The following is a 24,175-nucleotide window of genomic DNA, read 5'->3' on the forward strand; positions in this document are numbered from 1 at the left end:
AGTACCATGATGGCGTAAGACCCCATTGCCAGTCTTGACGCACTGAAATAACAGATTTCAAATAACAGCACAGATGTCTTTTATCTTAGACCAAAAGTAAATTATTATCTGAGCTAAGCTCTCCTCTTGATTAACTGAGACTTTGTTTAATTAAGGTTTGTTAGACTGTCTGGTTTTCTTTGTGGAAAAGCCTACAGTCTGGTATGGAATTAACTGAAAACAACTACTGTGTGCTTCACCGTGGATTTAGCAATGTTAATACAGGACAGTCACTGAGGTGTAATGGACTAAAGGCTGGAGCCTTTTTGGTAATATTACTAAGTATACTACAAGCATTTTCTTATAAGCCCTACCATATACATAAATGTATTGCAGTAACACAATGGGATTGTTTCTAAAGCAGCATGCTCAAATTCTCTGTGCGTGTTAGATTGTCCATCCCACTCACGGAGCGGGGTTTGTGAGCTGAGGGATAGAGGTTGCCTGTAACAGTTTACAGCTGATTCCGTAGCCACTATGAATGTATGTCAAGACAAATCAACCCTCTGGATGTATGCAATCTTTGAACTTTCAGAAAGTTCATATCCATTTACCCCTTTGGGACTCATCTGTGTTTAAGTACATTCTAATTTCAAAATATTTTGTTGATTTATTATTTTCACGTAAAAGAAAGATACTGCTACCTATATTTAGGATAGAAGCCTTTAAGCAAATGTTTACTCTTTTTTTGGTTTACTTCCTCTCACAAACTGCATATGGTTTTGCTCCTCCTGATAACTTGGCAGTGATAATGCAAGTATATTCTTCCCTTCTCTTGTAACAACAATATAAACTGCCTATTACTGAGAAGATTTCAGCAGATGCATATATTTTACCCTAGCTTCATTTAAGTGTGAACAACTGAAACTGCAGTTAATTTCCATTTGAGAAGTCACTTGGTCCTAAACTAAGTTCATTGGTTTTCATTTGCAGCAACTCCACGGCATTCCGCTAGGCACAGCATATAAGGCACAGCATATAAATTTGATTCATGAGGCAAGTATTTCTTCATAATATTAACATGAAGCTAAGTCTGCTGGATTGGTAATGTATCTTTCCCCTGAGACTTTAGATTTTTGCACTATAAAATGGCAGCCTTGTCCCAAGGGCCCCTGGGACAGCACACACTCTTTCACTGTATTTATATAACCTGATTTACCTCCAGAGATGGTGATGCAATACTATTCTTGTCATGGCTACATCTTGCAGCACTTTCCATATATTTGCTGCAGATTCTCCGTAATCTTTTGTTACAATATTAGCTACACAAAAGTGAGCGTGGCTTTGAAATAATAACAATCAAAAGAATCCATCCAGCAGAGGAATGTCTGAGGTTTACTATAACAGCCTCTTTTTTGTTCAAATTTTAACCTGCCAAATAGATGTGGTCCCTGAGTTCCTGAATAACTACCCTAAAATCTGCCTGAAAAAAATACCACTAATATCTGTATTAGCACATACATTTACATAATCCATAATGTAGATGTCTACCTCAATGCAGCACAATGCCACAAAAAATTGTGGTCCAGATTCTGTCATGGTCTCTTATGTTGCGCAACCCTTACTACAGTGCTTCCCAACATGATTTAACAGGTCTCCTTATGAACAAGTTATGCTGAGCAAGGAAGTAGACTCTAGCCCTGAAGCTTTAGAACCTTTACCCCACAATTCCTACCTAACCACAGCTGGCAACACTGAATCTTGGTAAAACAGAGCTTGAGTTACCAGGGAATTCAGTATAATACGTGGAAAAAAAAATTAAGCTGGCATAAGGATTGACTTACTGGCTCTCCCATTGGTCCCCTGTCTCCTGTGGTTCCAGGAGGTCCAAGCAAACCCTGGAAGATTAAAATAAAAAATCATTGGAAACAAGCTGTTTCATATTCTGTGAAAAGCCACTTCCTCTCTTATTTCTGCTCACTCAATAACTTACTCAGAAACACCCATGAAATATGTGCAGCCTTTTCTTCTGGTTGACAGACATTGCAACATCACCAGCTCCTGTGGCAGGTGAGGGTGTCCTGAATAAATCCTTCCTTGGTTTCTATTATATAGGGATGGGTCTTAGCTGACCCACCATTTACTAGGTCCTCTTCATCCTCCTCAGACCCGTGTGCTGCCTGTGCACACAAACTGGACCTGAACGCAATGTTACAGATGTCCTGACCTACAAACTGTATCTGAGAGGATCAGTAAGGTTCACAGCCCACTCCTCCTTCTGCTCAACCTGGCTCACAGCATATCTGTCTCATACTCTTTTCTAGAAACTGTAGCTGTAGGAGTAATAGAGCAGTATCTTGTACTTTGCAATAAATTTACTAATCCCCATCATTTCAACCTAATGAGGTTTTGCTTCATTCATTTCTGTATATATGAATACATCAAAGTCCCAGCAAATGAAGAGGAAATGAAAACCCATTGTGTCAAAGGTGAGAGGCAACAAGCTCCTAAATCTGAGCAGAAGAGGCAAGACAAGTACAGTGACAACCAACATTCTGAGCCTCAATTTCAGCACAAAATCACCATCATTACTGCTTTTTTTCTGCTCTTCTGCTTCCTTCCATAATGAAAATCCAACACAATTTGGACTGACTTGAAACCTTTGTAAAAAAAAGCCTCCAAAAGAACATGTTATATTTCTGTTGAATTCTACCCTAAACCGAGGAATTTCCTCCTATCCATGTGATACACACTTTACAGGTTCTTCTATGTTTATCTCAACATTGATAATACACATCTACTCTAAAATCTATCAAAGAATTATTTTTCTATGCCACAATGACTTTCTCCCTTAAAACTACAATAAAACAACAAAAAACCGCAAAGCAACTTCTAGGATCCCATTACTAACTACAATGGCCATCTCTTCTGCTGCAGTTTGCTCTCATATTGTATTCTGTGGATCATCACCCTGGAAAACACTGATCTTGTAGCAGACTAGACCACATTCATGCTTACTTTCACTTCTGCCCCTAATTCTTTGTATGAATAAATGCAAACTGCACTGTCAAAGCATGATATTTTGTGGATATTTTTTTTATTAGAAATACTACAGAATTTCATACTCACAAGTGCACCCTGATCTCCTCTTTCTCCTGGATTTCCAGCTTTACCCTGGTCAAAGAGAAATATTGAAAGACAATGATGGCTTCAGATCATTTCCAAACACCATTCAGAAATTAGTAGTAACCATGTTGAGGCTTACTACAAGGATTGGCTCCTCCAATACTTACAATGAGCCCAGGAACTCCTTTCTTTCCTGGATCACCTCTTTCTCCCTGATAAATAACCAACAATGTGTGAATTCTATGTGCATTGGCTAGATAAACTGCATACAGTTGCTGTCAGTTAAATGCTGGGTAACTGCAGAAAGTGCAGATTCAGGCTTAGATGGGCTTACACCATAATAAGGAACTATCTGAAGAAGGCAGAAATTTACACATCTCCTCCCGGATTAAACAGAATTTTATGGCTTCTGACATTCTGACATGCTGGGTTTTTTGTTGTGTTGTCATTGCCCCCACCCCCCACCCCCCGTTATTTTCTAGCTCAACGTTTTGTGTAGTACTGAGCAATGCAAGCACTCACCTTAATGCCTTGTGGTCCCAGTTCTCCTGGAGGACCATCCAGACCTCTTGGCCCCTGAATATCGAACAAGTGATTTGGAATATTAATTATGCATTATGTTTGGTTATCTTCAGAGAGATACAACATAAGCTTTGGGACAGCGGAAACATGCTTTGTTAGCACAAAACCCAGTTTTGATTATATGTTAAGCGTGAAATAAAGCTTCAAAGAATGAAACAGGTTTCTGGTTTGCTGAAATATGAATTTAAGAAGAAAGATTGTTTTTGAAAAATATGTAAACAAAGTGTTCAGGGTCTCTGTTGAAGCCAGCTTGCAGGCTGATATTTTCTGCTTTCTTTTCCATTCACTTTGTATTCATGCAACAGACAACTATTTAGAAGAATTTAGGTGAGCATTGGTTATACGGAGTGCTTGCTTTTGAGTATAAGTTCCATATGCAAAAATCCAGCTTGCTAGTAAGACTCTAAAACAGGCAGATAAAGTTCTTCCATTAGTAAACCAATTTGAAGCAAGATTAAAAGCAATGTATAATCTTGCATAGCAAACCACTCTATTGTTAAGACTAAAACGTCTCTTGAAATGGACTTTTTACAACCAACAGATGAACAAAGATAACCTGTTATATTGCCGTATTACAATATAGCAAAGATTTATTGCCAAAACATTCAGAAATGATTACTTAAGATTGGAAATCTAAATCCATTAGTTTACAAGCAAAAGAAAAATCCTTCAAATTGATCACAAGCAAAATGGAAAATATTTTATCCATGCTGACTTAGGAGGTTATTTCCATAATTCTAAACTCCATGACTGTTTGGGTATGGAAAACAAGATTAAAACCAGTTAATAACAACCTAAAACCAATAACCACTTTAAACCAAGAGCTAGATAAGTATCAGAGTCAGGCTATTTACAGCAATGTACAGTGGGAGGAGGATGAGACACAACAGTTTTCCTGGTGGCATCTGGCATGATGCCTGGGCTGGCATCAGAGGGAACTAGTACACTGCTATGGCAGTGCCTCGAGGAAAACAGTCTGCATTTTCAGAGTGCATTTCTGAGTTGTAGAGAACCTTACATCTTGGGTCATGGTCTATAGTGCAGGGCATGAACTCATGACTGATTTCCAGAGAGTTTTAATACTGTTCTAACAGGCAAGAATAGGGGCTTGTAAAATGACTTTGTTGGAAGCACATCTGATTTTATTTAGATTACTTTCTCCTCAAAAATGTCTGTGACTTCCATGTCCCACCTGTATTTTTTTGAGACAAAACAGCAGAATTCTGTTCATTCTGACTTGGATTTACTGATGCACATCAAAACCTCTGTCAGAACAGATGGTGAGCACCCACCTGCTTCTCTCTGGAGCTACAGAGAAAATGTCTGACTGATAACTCAAGAACAATGTGTATCCAGAATAATTTAGGCTTTCCTCCTGAAACAGAAATCTCTCAAGAAAAGGCTGTTCCTGTGAGGTGATACAGAATTATGACCTCTGGCAGAGCCAGAAATATCCCACAAGAAGCTTATCTGTCAGCATTTCAGCATTGATGGTTCTGGCCAACATGAGAGAACACAGAAACCATAGGAAAAGGAAAATGAACAGGCAGGGAAAGCTGTCTGAATACTTTTGATATCTCGGTAGCTTGGGACACAGCTTTTCTAAGGCTATCTTTGAGTTAGCCTGGCCACCTTGTTTTGGTCTAAGCCAGAAATGAGTATTTACAGGCATTTTTTTAAGCTAGAGGAAAAAAAAGGCTACAGCAAACAACACTCTGGGTCGCTGCACAGCTCTCAGTGAGAGAGATCCCAAACCAAAAGATACTGAAGTCTGTGGGAAAAACTGCTGGTGACTTCAATGCACTCAGAGATGAGAACCAAAACACCAGTGGTGTTTTGAAGGGTGATGGAGGCCTTTATAAGAACAAGAAAGCTGGGCCTCATGTTAAGATTATGTAACTGTGTAAGTGCAATTATTAAATTATTATATAGTATAATTTAAAAGAAAGCTAAACATCTTGACCAAATTAATGCCGAGTTACTGCTCTGCACTTTTTCTGTAACTGCTATCTGTAACGCACACAAAATGGATCATGATGAAAATTCAAGGCAGACTAAGCAGGCTTAAAATCCCATGATCTGATATTCCTTTCAGGTGAAATGTCTTAAAGAATGGGAGTAGAAAGGACAGGAGGAAACTCTTGAGATGGAGTGAGGACAGGTCATTATGCTGGGGGGTAGAAGGGGAGAGAAGCTGATGGAAGAGCTGCAGAGGAATCACCTAGGGCAAGGCAGGAAGGGCGAAACTGAAAGTGCTAAGCAGAGCAATTGCAGGATAGTTTTAGTGTTTCTCAGGCTTTTTAGATACATGACCTGTCACTTGTCTTTGTGCACCCTCCACAGGGCTGATCAGGGGACAGAATCTCAAGATGAAATATTCAAGGAAGAAAAAGGACAAGTTTTGATTTTACAGATCTATGTAATAAATAAAATTCTTTCTATGTTTTCTATTATTAATATTACTAAACAGATAAATTCTTTGAACACTTGTGACTTCCTTTTAATCATAGAGGAGGTCATAGCTCATAGTTTGAGAAATGGTCCTGTCAGGAGGCTGCACAGGATTCTCAGTCTGTGTTACGCACATAACAAACCAAAACCTTTCTGCTAGACTCCAATGGAGTTCACATGGACAGCACAGTCACTAGGAAGAGAATGACAACTGATTTGATCACTAATGATAGTCAAGTGAAAAAGCCTACCATTCAAAACACCAACATTCTACTATATAATTTTGAACTGAAAACAAAGTAACAGAAATCAACATGATGATCAGCTTCTGGCTCTGGGCCATGCCTGCCTGTAGCCCACCTTTAGCTAGCCACAGAACAGACTGCAGGAATCCAAGTGAAAGGCAATTTAATAGTCTAACAACCACACCATATCATTCCTATAAATAGTATGGTTTGACTCATTATTGGCACAGATTAATTGGATCTGTGTAATTTCCTACTAAAGCTAGTACAGAATGAGATGTTGATTTGCCTGCTGTTATTTAATTTAGATTGCAACAGAGCTGAGGCGTAAGGCTGCCAAATGATTGCTACTACTTTTTTCTTTGGCACGGATTCAGCTTTGTTTCTAAAATGAAACATAGTACATTGAAAACTCTAGGTTGATAAGCTAGAGAAAAAGTTCATCTAAGAAGGCAAGAAGCACCAGTTAACTCTTCTTGTTCTTTCTCATCCTGCCTTCTAAATATAAGAAGAGTGAAAATAACATAAACACACTATATAGCTAACTCTCAGTTTTGGTGGTTGACATGGAAGAATATTAGAAAATGACATCAATTTAAGTCTTATGTCCTTTGAACAATTAAGACAGACAATGACATTCAGCTGCTGATGTATCACAAAGCACACTGGCCACTTGTTTCACATAATCCTGAAGCACACACATTTTTCTAGGTTCCATATTCCCTGCTGTCAGAGGTATGAAAGTTATCGCTCATTGAAACTGAACGCTGATGTCCTTGTGTAGTTGAGGTTCTTCATGCCAGTACAGACACAACTGAAGCAGAGATAACCCTACTGGTGGTGGCAGACTAAGCTGCTGTTGCCTGAACCCAAATTTACAGCACTCCACTACATCAATTATCTGCGTTTTCAAAATTGAATTTCATGAGCTGCATTCCAGGAAAATAAGAGCAGAAAAATTATGCTTTTGAGCATAAAAAACACCAAACATCAGCCTGAAGGTTCTTACTGACTGCTAAGAACCTTATCAGCTATTGAGAATTTTGCTTAGGTCTCACCATGAAATGAACCTAATGATACAGGACCTCTTCCTTTCAAATTAAAAGCTGCAGTTGTATTTGTCGGAGATTATGGTATGAACTAAAAGTAGGACCAGTCTCTGTGCTAGCACTATGCTCACTGGCATTTCCCCACAAATCCCCTGATGGCAAGATACTCCATAGACTACTATACAGCCTGCCTTCAGCTGGCCAGAACTCCTGGGGGTACTGAAGGCTGAGCGGCTGGATACTCTCAGGCAGAAGTAGGCTGCTGGGTAATCTTGGACGCAAACCAGTTGCTGAAAGGTCCAGAATTTATGAGGTGAAGGAATTCTACTCTGTGACAGTGCAGAAGCAGAGGGTCAGTGCTCCTAAAACTTCCTGCAGATTCCAGCTGTGAAGACAGGATACGTTCTTCAGCACATAACAAAGGGGAATTTCCATATGCTTCTATTTAACTTCTGTATGTGGCTATAGTACGCGTTTTTCTGAGGCCTGCCACACAGAGCTTGGGGTTCTGACGCTTCTCTTTCTGAACCCAGTGGTGACAAACCTGGTTTTCAGGGCCCCCCAGAGATTTTCCTTATGCAAGATTCCACTTTGAGTCTGATATTTTGATCTTGAGAGCAGACAAAAATCTCAGTGGCTTCAGTGGGAGTTTGTTTGCAGAGCCTGAAGACCTGGATCTGCTCTGAGACCCCATTCCATGAAGCATTCCCAGTCATGGGACAGAGGCAATGGCATAAACCACACCTGCAGACCAAGATTTCCACAGAGCTTGGGATGTTAGGGATTTATTTTGAGGGATCTTTAATTATAAGCAATGCACTCCATGATGTGCTGCCAAAATCATAGAGACAGACTCCCTCAAAGATTCCTGTCTCAGTTGGCAGCAGATGTGACACAAATAAAAACTGTCTTCTACCTTAAAAATAGAATCTAAATGAAAGTCATTCCCCCATAAAAACAATCACCGGGTAGTAGATGGTGTTAGGAGGGAGGAGAGCCTACATGGGAGGACTCACGTCCTTGTCAGTAGCTTGGCTTTGACTCCAGATCTGGTGATGCTGGCAGATAAACTTGCCAGGAGAAAAAGATCAGAGGAGGAATTAGAGGGGAATGCTTAGTCCAGAGAAATTAAAAAGTACAACCTGCAGCGGTTGAGTACCGATCTCAGAAACAACTATTTGCACTATATTACCTTTGAGCTAGCCTTGTAACTCACTGCATCCTACAGGCCACCAGTCAACCTGAAACTCTGGTGGACCGACAGGGCCCAAGGGATTTTCCTTTTTAGATGAAGCTCAAACATCAGCATTTTACAGTGAAAATGACTGCATATGTGTACTCCTCATCTGATGCCACTGGCATTCTGATTCAGCTTAACACTTCAGCATGTATTTCACTTTCACGCATGCTCTTCCCTAATAAAAATGCATGAAAAGGAAACTACAATCTAATTGGACGTTTGAAAATCTAGCATATACTTCCTTCTGATTTTCCTTCTTCCTCTCTCAGAACTACATTTGGGTGATTTTGATTGTCTTCCCAAAGACATACATGACATGCAGGTAAAGAAAACAGTCTTTAAAACACTGACAAGTCCAATGGTGGTTATAAATGCCAACATTTGCATATTTGCGTATACAAAAAATAAGGCCAGTGGTCATTTTGTTTCTGGTCCTGCTCTCAGCTGAGATCAACAGCAAAACCCCATTTAACTGTAATGTGAGAAGAAATGAAGATTCGTATAATTTCTAACATGGAAATACAAGTATCTCTCTGATTTCAGTACAAATGGCTTGAATCCAGAGAATAGAGTTCAAAGGAAACAACTGTACATGGGTTACACATCAGATTCATATTGGCAACACGCTACTCTCTGCTCTAAGTAACAGGAAACAGCAATATTACTTACTCTTCTTCCCTTAGGTCCCTGTGGCCCTGGTGGTCCTCTTGTCCCTGGAGGTCCCTACATGTCAAATGAACTTATTATTCATTGCCTTCTATACACAGATTTCTAAAAATTACAAGGCTTATGCATATTGAGCAACAGTCAATGCAACCAATACAAACCAATCACTTTCACTCATGGCTCAAATTCAGTTAATTGTGTTAGTACAATTTATCTAGAAAACTCTAAATAAGATACTCTATGCAACTCTATTTTGAATAAGAAATCATGATGACGTTGTTGGATAAATTACTTCTGTCCAACATCCCAAAATTGCTAAAGGATATTAGTATTTCAGCAACATTAAGTTATAAAACCCAAGTAGTTTCTGATAGAAGATTCAACTTTTGTCTGAAGACCCATAATAGCCAAATTGTAATACAATTACACACGGAAAATTAGAATATAATTTATTTTTGATTAAAAATGAAGCTAAACACATAATGAATCTATTTAAATTATATTAGGCATCAGTGAATTAAAAATAAAATTATTGTGCAATTATAAACCATCCTTAAAAAATTCTATTCCCCTACTTGTCTCAACTGAGTGATTTTTAAATGGATAAGTAAATTATATAAGTAGTTTTCCTGTCTCTCCTGGACCATCCTGGTAAAGGGCAGGTAAACAGGCTTTGTGCCTGGATGGCTAAGTTTTCATGACAGTCTTATAGACTGCAGTACAAATTAGAAACCATTTTTAGCTGCAGCAGAGCAAAAATGGTACACTTTATGTCCAACTAAAGCACCACTCTATACCTACAGGTAATCCTTCTGGCCCCACAGGTCCAGGGCCTCCTGAAGGTCCTGGGTAGCCCTAGAATTGAAATAAATATAGAAAAGACAGAACAGTTTTATCAAAATTGTTATCATAACAACAATAATATATCCAGGTACTGACCTCAAAAATGGGAATTAAGTTAATAAATTTTTTAATCTTGCAAAATTTATTCCCAAAATTTTGTTCAGAAAACAGATACTTGGATATATCAGAATAATAATTAAAACAGCTTCAGGCGTTTTCCCACACATGGGCACTAGCTGACAGGGAGGTACCGAGTTCTAAATGAATTTCAAAATTCTCACGTCAAGGCTGTGACAGTGCAAACAGCAAGTGGATACATCCTGGTGTGGGCAGAACTAGCCAAGAAAAAATGTGAAGAACAGTTCTTGTCTGAGGGCTCTGATGACTTAGTACTGGGAAAGGCTCTCACTGCTATGACGTGAGTACATTACAGCAGCAGCCTCTGGACTGTCCAATGCTGCATGAAACTTTGCATCCTGATTTAGGACAAGTGGTGTCAGGAAACCAGTTCTCCCAACAAGAGTGGCACCCAGGGGCTGTTTGGGTACTGCTGTGCAGTAGAATTAGAGGTGATACTAGTTACCTGCCTATTTATTAGAACAACCTGTGTTACCCCAGTCTACAAAGGAAATTGTTATTTTACTTTCCCTCCTTTATTTATGTCTCCTTTCAATTAATTGCACTTAATTCTTCAATGTAAGGCTGCTTAGAGCCATTTTTCAAAAATGCAGTTGCCCTGCTGCTTCACTTTGCAATGACACTTCCACAGAGGGGATAAAGCTGCTAAATGAAACTTCCTAGGAACAACGCACCATAAATACTATTCTTTTCCATAAGGCTTGCACAGTTAGAAGGGTGAGAATTTATTAATGTTTTGGAAAGTACAGTGCCTTTGTAAGTAACAATTATAGATTCTACATTACTTGCAACTTACCATGACACCTTTCTCGCCAGGAGGACCTACTGGTCCTGGACTGCCTCGCTCTCCCTGAAAAAAAATAATAAATTAAAAGGAAAATAACAGTGAGTGCTCTTTCCCTGACTTGTTCCATGGCTGCTGATTCAGGCCGATTTGGCCAACAAAGCTGACCTGCAGTAACAACACCACAACAATCCAAGAGGTCTTTTGTGAGAATTGCAGCCCATAGTCTACAAGAGATTTGGTTGCCAAATGGAATCACTTTTTGCAGTGCATAACAACATTGGTTCAGGAACTGCCCTTCAAAAACAGTGCAGAAACCATTTTTTCACTTTGCACTCCTCCCTCCTACAAGTCCACTCATATTTTGAAAAATGGTAAAACTGAACTTCTTTGTCTTCCCTTTTCCTAGAAGACCCAAGAGATTTGGTACTTCATCAGTCTCCACAAACTGCAGCTAGCAGATCCTTTTTCTCTTTGTTGGGTGCATCACATTTATAGTTATTTTCTTTAATCCATAAAATTTAAGCAAACAAGCAAAAAAGAAAATTTTGTTCCTTTCTCCCCCATTTCCTCAGTATGTGTTAGGAAAGCACAGATCTAGAAGCAAGGCCAGCCCTTCAGCAGCTGCAGAAGCAATTGGAGCAGAGGAAGTAGGAAGGGTCTCTTTCGTGTCTTAGATACTTTTTCACCTTCAATTGTATATAAGATCCAGCCCAAACATCAGGCTTGGCTGTAGATTACCCCCATACAAAGATTACACTTTTATTGCAGATAGTACACAACATAGTGATAACATCTGTTTTATGCTGCATACTGTAAAGGCACATTTTTTTTAAATAATTATGCCGGAAGTACGTTTGTAATTTAAATCCACATAGCATGTTTGCTTTTTACTATTTAATCCATAAAAAGAGGACAATAAACTCTACAGAAACAGCGTAGCAATGACAAAAATCATTGCACCATGAAGAAGCTTGCTTCCATTTGCTGATAATAGATTAATTAATCTTTTACTGCCTTTTCCCTCCTAGCAGCAGTATCTCAAGGTAATCTTTGTTGGGCCAAGTGTAATTATAAAGAACAAGAATTCTTGAACACTGAATTCTAAGACGATACTTTGATTAAACCTGTATGAGACTTGTCTAAATTTTAACAAACAGTGCTTTCCACTGATGTATTTCCTTTAATGGATAATATAAATGATAATCAGATTTTCATGGAAGTTCTAATACACTATTTAGACCTTCTCAATAAAGTATCTAGATAGCAGCCACCAGTCTAGGTGAAATAATTTAGCCCGCAGGGAAGGAATACAAGTGGTGCTGGATCATTCTGACAAACAATTGTGTTTTTATTATAATTTAAGCTGACATGCAGTCCAGTAATAGTTTCCTGTTTTTCAGTTTTAAAATACTTCATCTAAATAAAACCATGCCAAATATGCTTAAGTTATTTGTACTGTTCTAGTCACATCAAGTCTGTCAAACTTTGCTTTCATAAACACAACTGTTACTGCACTGCAGACAAAACGTAACAGCGTTGTCTTTATTCAGTTAATGCATACAGCCAAATTTTACCTTTCTACTTTTGTCTTTGTTATGGAGCAGTGCAAAACCAGCAACTACTGTTTAAAACAAATATAATTTAGGCCAGTTTCTGTGACTCAGTAGCAGTGGATAGTAAACTAAGTGCCACAATATGAACAAGATATCAAATCTATCAGCTCTAAATTAATTGCCAAGTAAAATCAAGGATACCAGATGTATACCTCAACAGCATTTGGATTACCATTTATTATTATATCCCTGTGCTCTGAAAGAGCTATAGGAATATTAGCTTTGTCAGTGTTCAGTAAATGATATCTCACCAATATTTTATTACCCCAATGGTTTTCAAAGCTAATTTTTGCTGCTGAATCATCAGATATGTTATTTTACCTTTTCACCAAGGCTTCCAGATGGCCCAGTTTCTCCAGGTAAGCCAGCTGATCCCTGTACAAAAGGCAAGCAGACTTTTATTGGTGCAACGTCTATACTAGTTCATGGTTGGCAGCTTCCCAGCAATTTGACAGCAGAGCATGACAAATTTCTTCATCCCAGAGAACCACTGGTCTATTTGTGTAACTGGTCCTGTGAGGAAGTGAGGACCGCACGAGCTAACTTGGCTTACAATCTGTGCAGGAGAATCACTGCATCTAGACACACCAACAGTAAATGGGCACTACTAGAAAAGAAATTACATTAATTTGTCATCCTGCTGTGCTATCACCTAAGATCTGCCACTGAGCTCAGTCTTGCAGTGCTAGAAGATTTACAAACATACAATTAAAGGTAATAATTGCTTTGCTAGTGCTTCAGTCTGACTGCAGATTTCAAGGGAAATAAATTCAGTGGAACAAAGTTAAATCCAGTCAAAACAGAAATTATATTGAATCAGGTATTTTCAGAATTTTCCCTTTAAGAGTTGGAGTCCAAATGCCTTTGAAGTCAGGGGATGAGAGCCTTTCAGTCTTTCAAAAATGAAATAAACCTTTCCTGAGGCTCCCCCACAGATTTCTACTGGATAGAACAAGTATCACCATATGGGATGGGAAACATGAGAGGGAGTAGTTTAAAAAGCTTATTCCCAGTGCTTGCAATACCCCCTTCACTATGAAACTAAAAGAAAAAAAAATTATAGTATAAGGTCCAAACTGAAAAAAGTATGACACTATGAGCTTTAACAAAAAGCAATAGGTGCCCAGAGCATATCGTGTGACTGCTCATGAAAGATGGCAGAAATGTGGAAGATCCTAGTAGTAACATAATACACAACTATACTGTGTCTGTAATACTTTAAAAAGCAAAAATTATTTGCACTTTGAGAAGTGCAAATAAAACGTCAGTTCAGACATTGGCATTGCTACCTCTACATGTATAGGAAAATACTAGCTTAAATAGCACTACACTGGCACTGAATTAAGATTTTTTTTTTTAGAAAAAGCATTACTTCTAAGCTTAGAAGACTGCTCATATTCCTTTCAAGAGCCTAGAAGTGGTTCATTCCATCGAAATAATTTCATAGGAGAAAGACAACATTCCAGTCTGAGATCTCTGCCTTTGAAAAAAAAACCAAACTTTTTTTGTAGCTTTTACCCGTATAATTTCAATACCATTCAGCCTCAAGTATTTTAACATAATAGGTACAAAGTAACTAAGATTTCATGATTGCTTCTTATTTTCTTGCACTGCTAGCTATTCTGGAAATCTCATAGTTTAAATATAATGCAAGGAGCCATTGATACAGCTGCCTTTGAGGCTGAAAATACTGGCACAAACTACTCGCTGGAAGGGGCTAAAGAGATAAACAGGCATCTCTATGGCTGCTGGATTGATCTATTATGTGTGAGAACTTGTGTATTATATGTCAGATCTGAGATGTCTCTTGGCTTGGCAGCAGCCAAAGATTCATCCTGGTGATACTGACACTAAGGTGATACCCAGACGTCACTGGCAGGAATGAGGGACTTTTCGTGATGAACTCTGAGAACGAGAGCTACCACCGCTACCAGTCATGGCCAACAGTGGGTCTCAGTACCAGGTACAAATCTGTGAGACAAAGAATTACCCTGTACTCTTGCTTATCAAGATAAGGGGTGTGGAGGCACAGTTTCAAAACCTGATGACTAATCACTTTCATGCTCTTATTCCAGAAAGGACAGAAGACATAGTCAGAGCCAAGATGTAACTCAGACCTATTCTCCTTCCACAGAGACACTCCTGATCTCCTGGCCAATGCCACACTGTCTACAGGACTGAAGACACTGATTAGAAAGACGGGTAGCTGTGCCTTGCACCAGCAGTGAACCATTCACTTGACCAGCCCCTGATCAAGCCCGCTTTTCAATTCAAAAGTATTGTCTTTCTGACTCAGTTGCTCTTGTCTGAGAGAGAAGGAATGAATAAGAAGCAGTAACTGTGAATGTGCTGTTGTATCAGCAAAAAGATGGAAAAGAAAGTGCGTAAGTGGAAGTGGAAAGTAAATATATATGGAAAGTAAAACAATAGTAAAGATGGCAAAAGGAATGGAAACCAGTGAAATGGTAAATGCAATAGGGACTTCCAGAGGAATGAAGGGGAAAGAATTCCATGACAAGTTAACTAAATGCTCTTCCATTGCTCCATTCAAAACACAGGGTAAGCATCAGAGACTGAGATAAAGCTAGGGCAGGTATATGCAGAGGCAAAAGAGGAAAAAGCTTACTTAGGAACATAATTTTGGTCCTTAAATCATTTAGTAGGACACAGTGAAGAAAAAGTGCAATCAGAGCACAAAACATCTTGTTCCATCAATATATTAGCCATAAAGTCATGTTTTCCCTGTGGATTTTCTAAAAGATCTTGTGGCTTCTTAAATCCCAGATGTGGATTGGATTGTTACAAAGACCAGCTACCAGGACTGCAGCGAACCTTCGACTCTGTCTCCTTATGTAAGAGGATGAACACAGTCAAGGCAGGTTTGTTGAGTCAGTGTCTTCCAGCATCCCTTCAATCCTTTGGGGAGCAGTGGTGGATTCCAGAATTGAAATTGAATGTATTAGGAAACAGAAAATTAAAGCAAAAAAACCCCTGACATGTTCAGAAAATATTACCACCTTATTAAAAAAAGTCATGAACTTTCATTTACAAGGATTTGTGTAAAACTCTCTAGTGACAATAACAGCATTTTAGAAACCTTCTTGACAGAAGCATTTTTGTGGAAAATGAATCAGAGGCCAGATCTCACAACTAACACATGCCTGAGAAAGATGAAAATATCCTGCCAGGGCATATGCTCTGTTTTAGAAACAGGACTGTAGTTGAACAATTGAAAACACATTGTACACTTAATGCAAACCCAAGTATGGACTAATCCATTAAAAAGCTTAGTAGTGAGAAATGAATATTCAACTGGTTCCAAACATCCTGTGGAAGCAGTTACCTGTCAGGTTGTACAGTAATGTGTTCTTCTGTGATAACCGAAAATTTTCCAATCCAAGGGCATTTAATTTACAGTTCAGCATTTTCAAACATTTTTATTCAGTGTTCTTTTAATGAGATGACATAAGTAAATTTAAAATATCTTGCCACATTAACATTTTTCTATGAACATTTTTGGTATTTCCAATTAATTTTCATTAAAATTTGTCCTGAATCTGTGCTGAATTGCTTCAGCCCAGATCCAGCATTCAGCAATATCATAATCTCTGCCTGCTCATTAAGATTCCCATTTAAACATTTAAGAGCTCATCAGCTTCACACTTCATGAAGGACTTTATACATTACAGCACAGTACTCAAAATGAGTACAGCCAAAATGAGCCAGCATTTAAGTTTGATTTTAACAGATCTAAAACTACTTGAGGATCCTTAAAGATTCAAGCCAACTATCTACATAAAAAAACAGCCAAGGGTGATGGACAGAAGGAGGAAAAGTGGATGCTCAGACAATCAGCTTCTATTTCATACCCAGCTCAGATAGAAAAATACTTCTACAATTCATAATATTATAAAAATGAAGTTCTAAGGAATAAATATTAACCTAAGATCTGTTTTGCTAGCCAGACATAATGGTACAATAAATATTTTTTAAATCAATCCATCTGGAGTCTGGTATCATATCACTAATACTGGATCTGAAGATGCATGCCTCTAACAGATGTGACCCAGAACAGGCCTGGACAAAAATGAAGACAAAAGCATGATACAGGTTTACACTGACTGCAATTTGGGCTTCAGAGCATCTGCAGCAATACAAAAGGTAGTTAACCTGTGAGAAAAGAGGTGTCATAGACAATTGATACCTGCTCTGGAATAAAAAACTCCTCTAGTCATAGAATTCTGGCTGAATTTGTATCAGACCAGTGCTTTCACATGACTCTATTTATGATCAGATTAAAAATAGTATGTTGCTGAACCGCAGACAGGCTTTTGAAACCAAGGACTTCCAATAGAGCCTCTGTGTAGAACATTTATTTACTACTCTACCTGTATCAGGTATGAACTAAATGGAGCAACTGTTAATATCCTGCACTTAGAGGTAAGAGTAACACGAAGTTTTAAAGAAAGCCCCGTCTCGAAGACCCCCGTGAAAACTGAATAAAACTAACCAACAAAGAAACTGGGAAAAACAGTTCTAAAAGCATCACCGAATTTGACTCTAGTTTCAACAAGGTCTTCTTCTAGGCCAACAGTCTGGTTTTTTAATACTATGCAATACGTGGATGCAAACTGACTGCATCATGGGAAAACAAAGTTTTAGCTTTTATCACCTCCCTCTTTCAAAATTTTTTTAAAATTATTGAGGTGTTTAAAAAGGATTTTCATCTTCAGGGAACAAAATCAATTTTGGAAGACATATTTCCTCATAAAAAGGAGAAACTCTAGTAATTTGGGTTATGTGAACGGCCAAATAAAGAATATAAACTGATGCCAGTTTACTTACAATTTACTACCAGTTGAATTACTGAATTATTTACTTCTGTGTCCCTTAATGACTAGTATTACATTTGCCCTCTAATGGCACTTTAGTTTGAATTACCAAAATGCAAGAGTAGATTAGAAACGGCCCCAGGTTAGACCTTGGTACCTGAGGAGCTCTCGGCTGTCAGCTGTGCAATCTGCTGCACATACACCACACAGTGATACTGGCTTTGGGTTGTGTGGTCCTTTTTTATTATTCAAGGTGGTGGTTCCACCTTTAAAATTTAGAAACTATTTCTTACCTCATAAACACAGTACTAAAAGAGTGACCGTAAGATCTGTAGCTGCTCTATCCAGGATTATGTCAGGAAGTATCATATTTGAAAGGCAGATGCTATTTTCTTCTTTTTGGTAATGAGATCTGGCCATCTGTTTCATTGGCATTTTCTGTCTGTTGAGAAAGTTACTTGATAATCAACCAGAGGCGATAATCTGAGTGAAAATCTATGCTTTCTTACTGCCAGTGGAGAAGGTGAATGAAATCAGAGACGCACCATATTTGTACCTTGCAGCTGATGTTTCACTCAATTTTTAGAGGACTCAAAACTTCAACTACCTGAATATTTGAAAGGCAAAATATACTGGCACCATTGTTTAATCTACAGCAGTTTTAGAAAAGAAATAAACAGGTTAAATTTTGCTTACAGTAACACCAGTGTAAAGTAGAGTAATTCTGTTTGATAGCATTATGCAGAGAAACACTTGCATTTAAAGGAAGCTAGCTCACGCAATGGCAGCAGGCTGTGCCCACTGACAAAACCTTGGAAGCTAAACTGCAGATGCCAAGTGCAGTTACTATTCCTCTGTATTTTCTTCCCAAACCACTAGAATACATTAAGTTAAATTCATCAGTGCAATTCAGACAGAGAGTAAAAGTGCCAAACACAGAAAAGACTGGATGTGTGCCAATACCTACGCTATTACTGAATAAGTTTAGTGCATGCAGAAACAACTTATACTTCATTATTGCTAAAATACCCTTAAACATTTTTCTCATATTTTAGTGCTGCAAAATCACTTGGGCATGCAAATAAGTATGGATATAAAGCTAAAGATTGGGTGGTGGGAAAACAACAACGCAGCTGCAAAATAACTACCGTACAGGTAGCATCTGACTCCCTCGAAAGGCTAAATTCCTCTCTTGGTCAGGGAAAGAGTGGAGGACTGGTAACGCTTTTCTGACATTCTACTAGATCTGCAAGGGTTCTATTTGTATGTGAACCTTTTAAAAGACCATGAGAAAAATGCAGCCTGAGGTCAGTGCTATACGGGCATTCAGGACACAGCTCACTCGCTGGGAAGGACACTGCATTTTACACAGTCTACTTGCCACAAGTGTGAAGTGAATTGAGTGACATAGACTGTCCAAATCTGAAGTATTTTCACTTTTCAAGTGACAATCAGAATAATGACATTTATAGAAGTTCTTGGGTTTGACTGTCAAGTTTACAATGGTAGCTTTTTGTAATCTGTACAAAGGAAAAAAATAAATTCTTCTGAAGGTAGGTATTACTCCAGAGTATCTTGGCTAAACTGGATTGTGCTAGAAGTTATTTATATTTATGCATCTAACTACTAGCTTTTTTTCTTGGGTAACAAACCTCACATGGAACAGATTATCCTTCTCTTTGACTGTTCTCAGTGGTATAGGGAGTGTTGATTTACTTAAGGTGGTAGTCCTAACTTGCAAAACCCTAAAGGGTGTGGGACTGCAGGTATTCTGTGGGGTAGCATGGCAGCTGAAATCAGCTGAGGAAGAGCACTACTAGCAAAAAGTCCTTCAAGAATAATGAGCAACAGCTTGAAAAAGCTAACCTCCAGATATTGTAACCTGTTTCCCCACTGTTCTTGAGAGAACGACCTAGCAGCAATGACTAGGTACATATCATATACAAAAGTATATGAGTTCATCTAGGGTAAAACCAAGAAGCACAACATAGATACAGAAGTATCATTATTACCATTCACTGTAAGATCTTCACAGAACTTGGATTAATTTGCATCAAATAGATTTCTGAAAGCAGCTGAACTAGTTCCTCCTTCTGAAGCCCTTGGCAATGCCCCATGCATTCACCAGTCTTTGGGGGGGGAAAAAAAAAAAAAGTTTTCCTCAGTTGACTTTTCTTTTGGCCTATGGCTTACAGTTCTCATTTGCATATCTCCAAAGCCCAGACTTTTCATGATAGTTCAAAGAACTACTTCTATTGAGCTTCCTGAAAACATCAGTTGAAACCCATTTAATCTTTTCTTCAAGCAAAAGGAACTGCAGTTTCCATTCCCCATGAATTAAGCATCCCTGGTGCGCAATTCAGCTAATTTTTACCTCTGCAGGAGATGTGGTAATTACTTTATGGGAATTATTCTCAAAAGCAACTCAAATCCTAGCACATGGCCTGACTGCACCGTTTTCTTGCCTTTCCACAGATTCTCACAGGCGGACCATTTTCAGCCTGCTGTGGAGCTGCCGTTGACAGCCTGAATATAACTTTTTTTTTCCTTTGCCGGACCACAACTGTCTCCTCTTTTTTGCTTTTGTTGACAGAGGAAAGTGGGCAGGCAGGGGGGTGGGGGTCAAGCTCTTCTCATTTCAGCTTAGTTTCTCTTCTGTTGTTTCAAAAGCTATTTGCAACTGGGCAGATATGCTGACACGTAACTTTTCCAGGTCTTTGAAGATTATTTTTCCAGGATTTGTGTTCATGAACTCTGCTTATTTCAGTTTGTCCTTTTGACACCACTTGTACATGCTGCAGCTGACAGTTCTACCCTTGTAGTCTGTCTCAATATTGTACAAATGTAGTGATTTCTAATTCAGAAGTGTATGGGCCAAGGGCTGAATTTCTGTAATGCACCTGGCAAGGCCAAAATTAACAAAAGTTAATTGGAATTAACTTGCACCTAGTTATTCAGTATGGCCCATTCTGCAATGCCAAACAGTAACACAATCTTGACAAGTGACTGTTTTAAGTTCAGATGAGTTCAATTTTGTGCCATAAAAGCTGACCAATTTATTGTTTTCTTAAATCTTCCCTGACGCTTTAACATAAGTCATTTGTATGAGATGCTTGACTCTGGTTTCAGGTATTTGCCATCCATCACTGGATAGCATCTGATCTAAGCATACGAGATGCAGTTGCACATGTCAGCAAAGAGGGATTTTTCCTCCCCCAAATGTAAGGGCAATTTTCTCAGTACCCAAAGTGATGGTTTCTTTTGAAATTCATGCCAAAGGATTTTTCTCCTCAGCAGCGTAAATTTGCTCTGCCTGCTGTCCCTTACTTCTCACTATCTTAACCAATCCCTCTCCCATTGGACCTGATGGTCCTGCCGTTAACCGAGTATCTTGCAGTAAAGGATGGCTGCTGGGTTCTACTGCAGCTTTGGGCTCTGCTTACCCAAGCAGCACCACCAGCAGCTGCCCATCTCCCCCTTTAAACAGGGCATGTGCTGTAGCCAAAGAAACAGTTTTTGTTGTAGGACTCTGTTAAGGATCGTGTCTGAAGTTTGATCTTAGGCACATTACTGATCTAATATTAAAATATGTCATTTTAAGTTTAAGAGCACAGTGAACATTTTATAAATTTATTCTACTCAGTTTCCACGCTGGGCAAGCGTCCATAAATGCTTCATTCAAAAGGTGATCTGAGGAGTCAGCAGCTCCATGTGATCTAAGAAATGTTGGACAATATGACTTTTAGCCTATTGACAAAGCTGTATTTCAGCACTTATCACATCTTACTAGACTGAATAACCAGCATTATGGTCCAGTCTCCTGCTGTTGAAACTTCACTGCTTGTACACAGTTGCCATCTGTATTTTTCTAAGCAGATATTAAGCTGTACTTGATGTGGAAAAGCTGCTACAGAAAAGCGATAACTATTCTAGTTATCATAACAGACAGCAATAACAGATGTATTAGTCAAAGACAGAAGACGAATGATACCAGGAAAAGTAAGAAAATGGAAAGAAACAGAACAAAAATATTGGTGCCACCCTTAGGTATCAATAGCAAACACACACATGTTCTTCATATCATAATTTGCTATGAATTCAACATTTACAGCATTTATTATGGCAAAACTGCTTCTTATTCAGGAAATGCACTGGTTTTCTTTTGGAGAACTAGAATACTGTGACAGATTGCTCATTACTGAAACCCAAGTATTATATATTTCAACCACAGGCTTAAAAGTGTGCATCATATTCTGTAATTTGAAAAACTCAGTCAATAGAGATCATGAATAAACAACAAACAATAGATAAGCAAAAAGGGAAGGAGGGGTGGCACAGAAGAAAATGTACACACAGAGTTTTATTAGACATTGGACTTCCTATCAACTTTTTAGTAATGTCTTCTTCCCTTTGCCTTTACCATGAAATAGACTGTAGAGTAACAGCACATTGTTTAGTGCTATTTGTACAAACCTTCTTTGTACTTGGTGTCACCAAGCATCTGGTAACACAGACTTCACAAGGCATCAGTAAGGACACATGCCTTACTCCATACCTTGTTTTGGGCTCCATCTCAAAATCTGTCACAGCAGCTAGCTGTATTTGTACTTTGCTCTTGTACTTTGCCTTTTGTTTTTCAAACTTTGCATGTGTGTGTGTGTTGTATTCTTCAGTCCAGAGATGTCCTGGAGTCATCATGTATGCCACCAGAGCAAATATTGAATAGCTGGGAGTGGATTTACCTGTGAATTAAGACATTTGTACTCTCTGCGCACACCAAGGAAAAGAAAAATTACTTGTTACAAACAGAAGCTGGTGAGAAGCTGGAAGTAAAAACTGCGTCCAGTGTATACAGAGGTGAATTGCATCAGGACTCACATCTGGAAAACCATTTTCTGCATATGAGAAAAACCATCCTCTTCCTCTAGTACTTTTCAATTTACTTAGGAAGAGCTTAACTGTTACAGATTGCAGTGGTGAATAAAGGGAAGGGGTTTTGAAAGGTCTTCCTGTCAGTTCTGCTGAGTGTGTTTGAAAGGCTGTCTTCTGCTCTTGGTGTTTTACCATTGACCTTAACCACAAGATAATATATACTATCCCCCTAAAGACCATGTAGTGGATGTCAGTTCTCTGCCGCCAGATAATACAAAGGCAATATAATGGGATCAGGGGCCTAGGAAGCTCTTTTGATTAAAATGCACATACATAAAGCAGAAGACATTCTACAGTCCACAAGTAAAAATCAAGAGTATTTACCAATAGCTTATAAATCACTTCATTTCTCAGGTATCTCACGTTATCCTGTATCATATGCAAATTCTACAAACAGCAAGTGTGGGAAGTAATAATTACTGATGGTCCATAATGACCTTTCTTTATAACACTGTAACAGGGCTGCAATGCCCTCTCTTTTGGCACAAAGAGTATTTTTATTTTATTCTTGCAGCTTGTCTCTGACTACAGTTAAGTAGTTAGTATGATTATTTTATTAACCATCACTGCAACATATAATTATTGATTATATATTTGTGCTAGCGAATATTACATTTGTATTAGAATGGAGCTCATTTAGTGGTGCATGATACAAAATACCTGAGTCGTGGAAAATGAGTGCATTGAATTCAAGTTCACTGAGGAGCAAAACAAAGCCCATGACAAATCCAGAAACTTAAGGTTAAGTAACTAGCTTCTGTGACTGGTTTGTGTACTGTTATTAATGTAGTAACTGAAAATTGAGTTTAGCTTTGTTTTCTGTTGAGGATTTTGGTGCATGTGGCACTGTACAACAAAGTAAGTGCTATCAATTTTCCCTAATATGTTAGAGGCTGAGAACCAGAATTCACATGCAATAAAAGTTTCGTTTTGCTCAGTGTTTGGAAAAAACCAAAAGTGCAAGTGTAATGCTGGCTGAGAAATGCTGATTGTATGGACAAGAGCTTATATTACTGCATCGCCGCACAGAGCCATTTTTGGATCTCTCCATAAAAGCAACACAGTGTTATGACATCTCACCAGTTTTTCTCTACTGTGACATTGTCATTCTCCAGTGCTCATCCACATTTGCCCTAATCATGCACCAATATAAAAACCTCCAGATTTTCCAAACAGTACCATAAGGGAACTATTGCTTTAAAGTTATGATAAGAACCTGACAAAATGAAGGTTTTGCTATGTATAAAATGCTGAACAAAGCTATTGATCAAGCTGTTTCTAAAGTATACTTGTTACGTTTAGAGATATGCTGGCTGACTTTTAAGTGGACCTTATGGCGTTATATAGCATTATTGGTTCCTCTCTAAGCAGATACCTGTAACTGACTGAGCGTCCAGCTTCTCAGTTCCCTTCCCTGGAGCACAGAGCCTTAAGAGTACACAGAGGAGCTGGACCTCATTTATAAGCAGTTCAGATAATTTCAGCAGTAACCATCCATTTGATGAGCTGTCTGGGGTACGTCTGCTTGGTATTTTGCAGGCAATGGGGTGCTCACTCCGACTGCCATCTAAGTTGACCAGAGTTTATGTGAGCAGTACAGCACTGAGCCTAAACCAGGGGCATACATAATTCAAGAAGTAAACCCAATATAGTCATGTTCTACGCAACATCTGGGTAGCTCAAGCATGGGTT

At 38.6% G+C, this 24,175-nt stretch overlaps 1 protein-coding gene across 4 annotated transcripts in view; it reads right to left on the reverse strand.

Annotated features, from left to right (window-relative positions):
* Positions 1-24,175, reverse strand: part of COL24A1 (collagen type XXIV alpha 1 chain) — a 147,537-nt gene that overhangs the window by 38,832 nt on the left and 84,530 nt on the right. For all 4 annotated transcript variants that reach the window (XR_005106781.1, XM_037404530.1, XM_037404531.1 and 1 more), the window contains exons 25-32: positions 13,041-13,094; positions 11,116-11,169; positions 10,140-10,193; positions 9,342-9,395; positions 3,628-3,681; positions 3,273-3,317; positions 3,109-3,153; positions 1,824-1,877 (exon numbers count right to left, since the gene is read on the reverse strand). Coding sequence is in view for 3 of the 4 variants with exons in the window: in XM_037404530.1 (XP_037260427.1) it covers positions 1,824-1,877; positions 3,109-3,153; positions 3,273-3,317; positions 3,628-3,681; positions 9,342-9,395; positions 10,140-10,193; positions 11,116-11,169; positions 13,041-13,094 (414 nt within the window). In the remaining variant the exon portion in view is untranslated. The remainder of the gene's footprint in view (positions 1-1,823; positions 1,878-3,108; positions 3,154-3,272; positions 3,318-3,627; positions 3,682-9,341; positions 9,396-10,139; positions 10,194-11,115; positions 11,170-13,040; positions 13,095-24,175) is intronic.

This window comes from Falco rusticolus, chromosome 11 (genome assembly GCF_015220075.1).
Source record: "Falco rusticolus isolate bFalRus1 chromosome 11, bFalRus1.pri, whole genome shotgun sequence".
In the NCBI taxonomy this organism is placed as follows: Eukaryota; Metazoa; Chordata; class Aves; order Falconiformes; family Falconidae; genus Falco; species Falco rusticolus.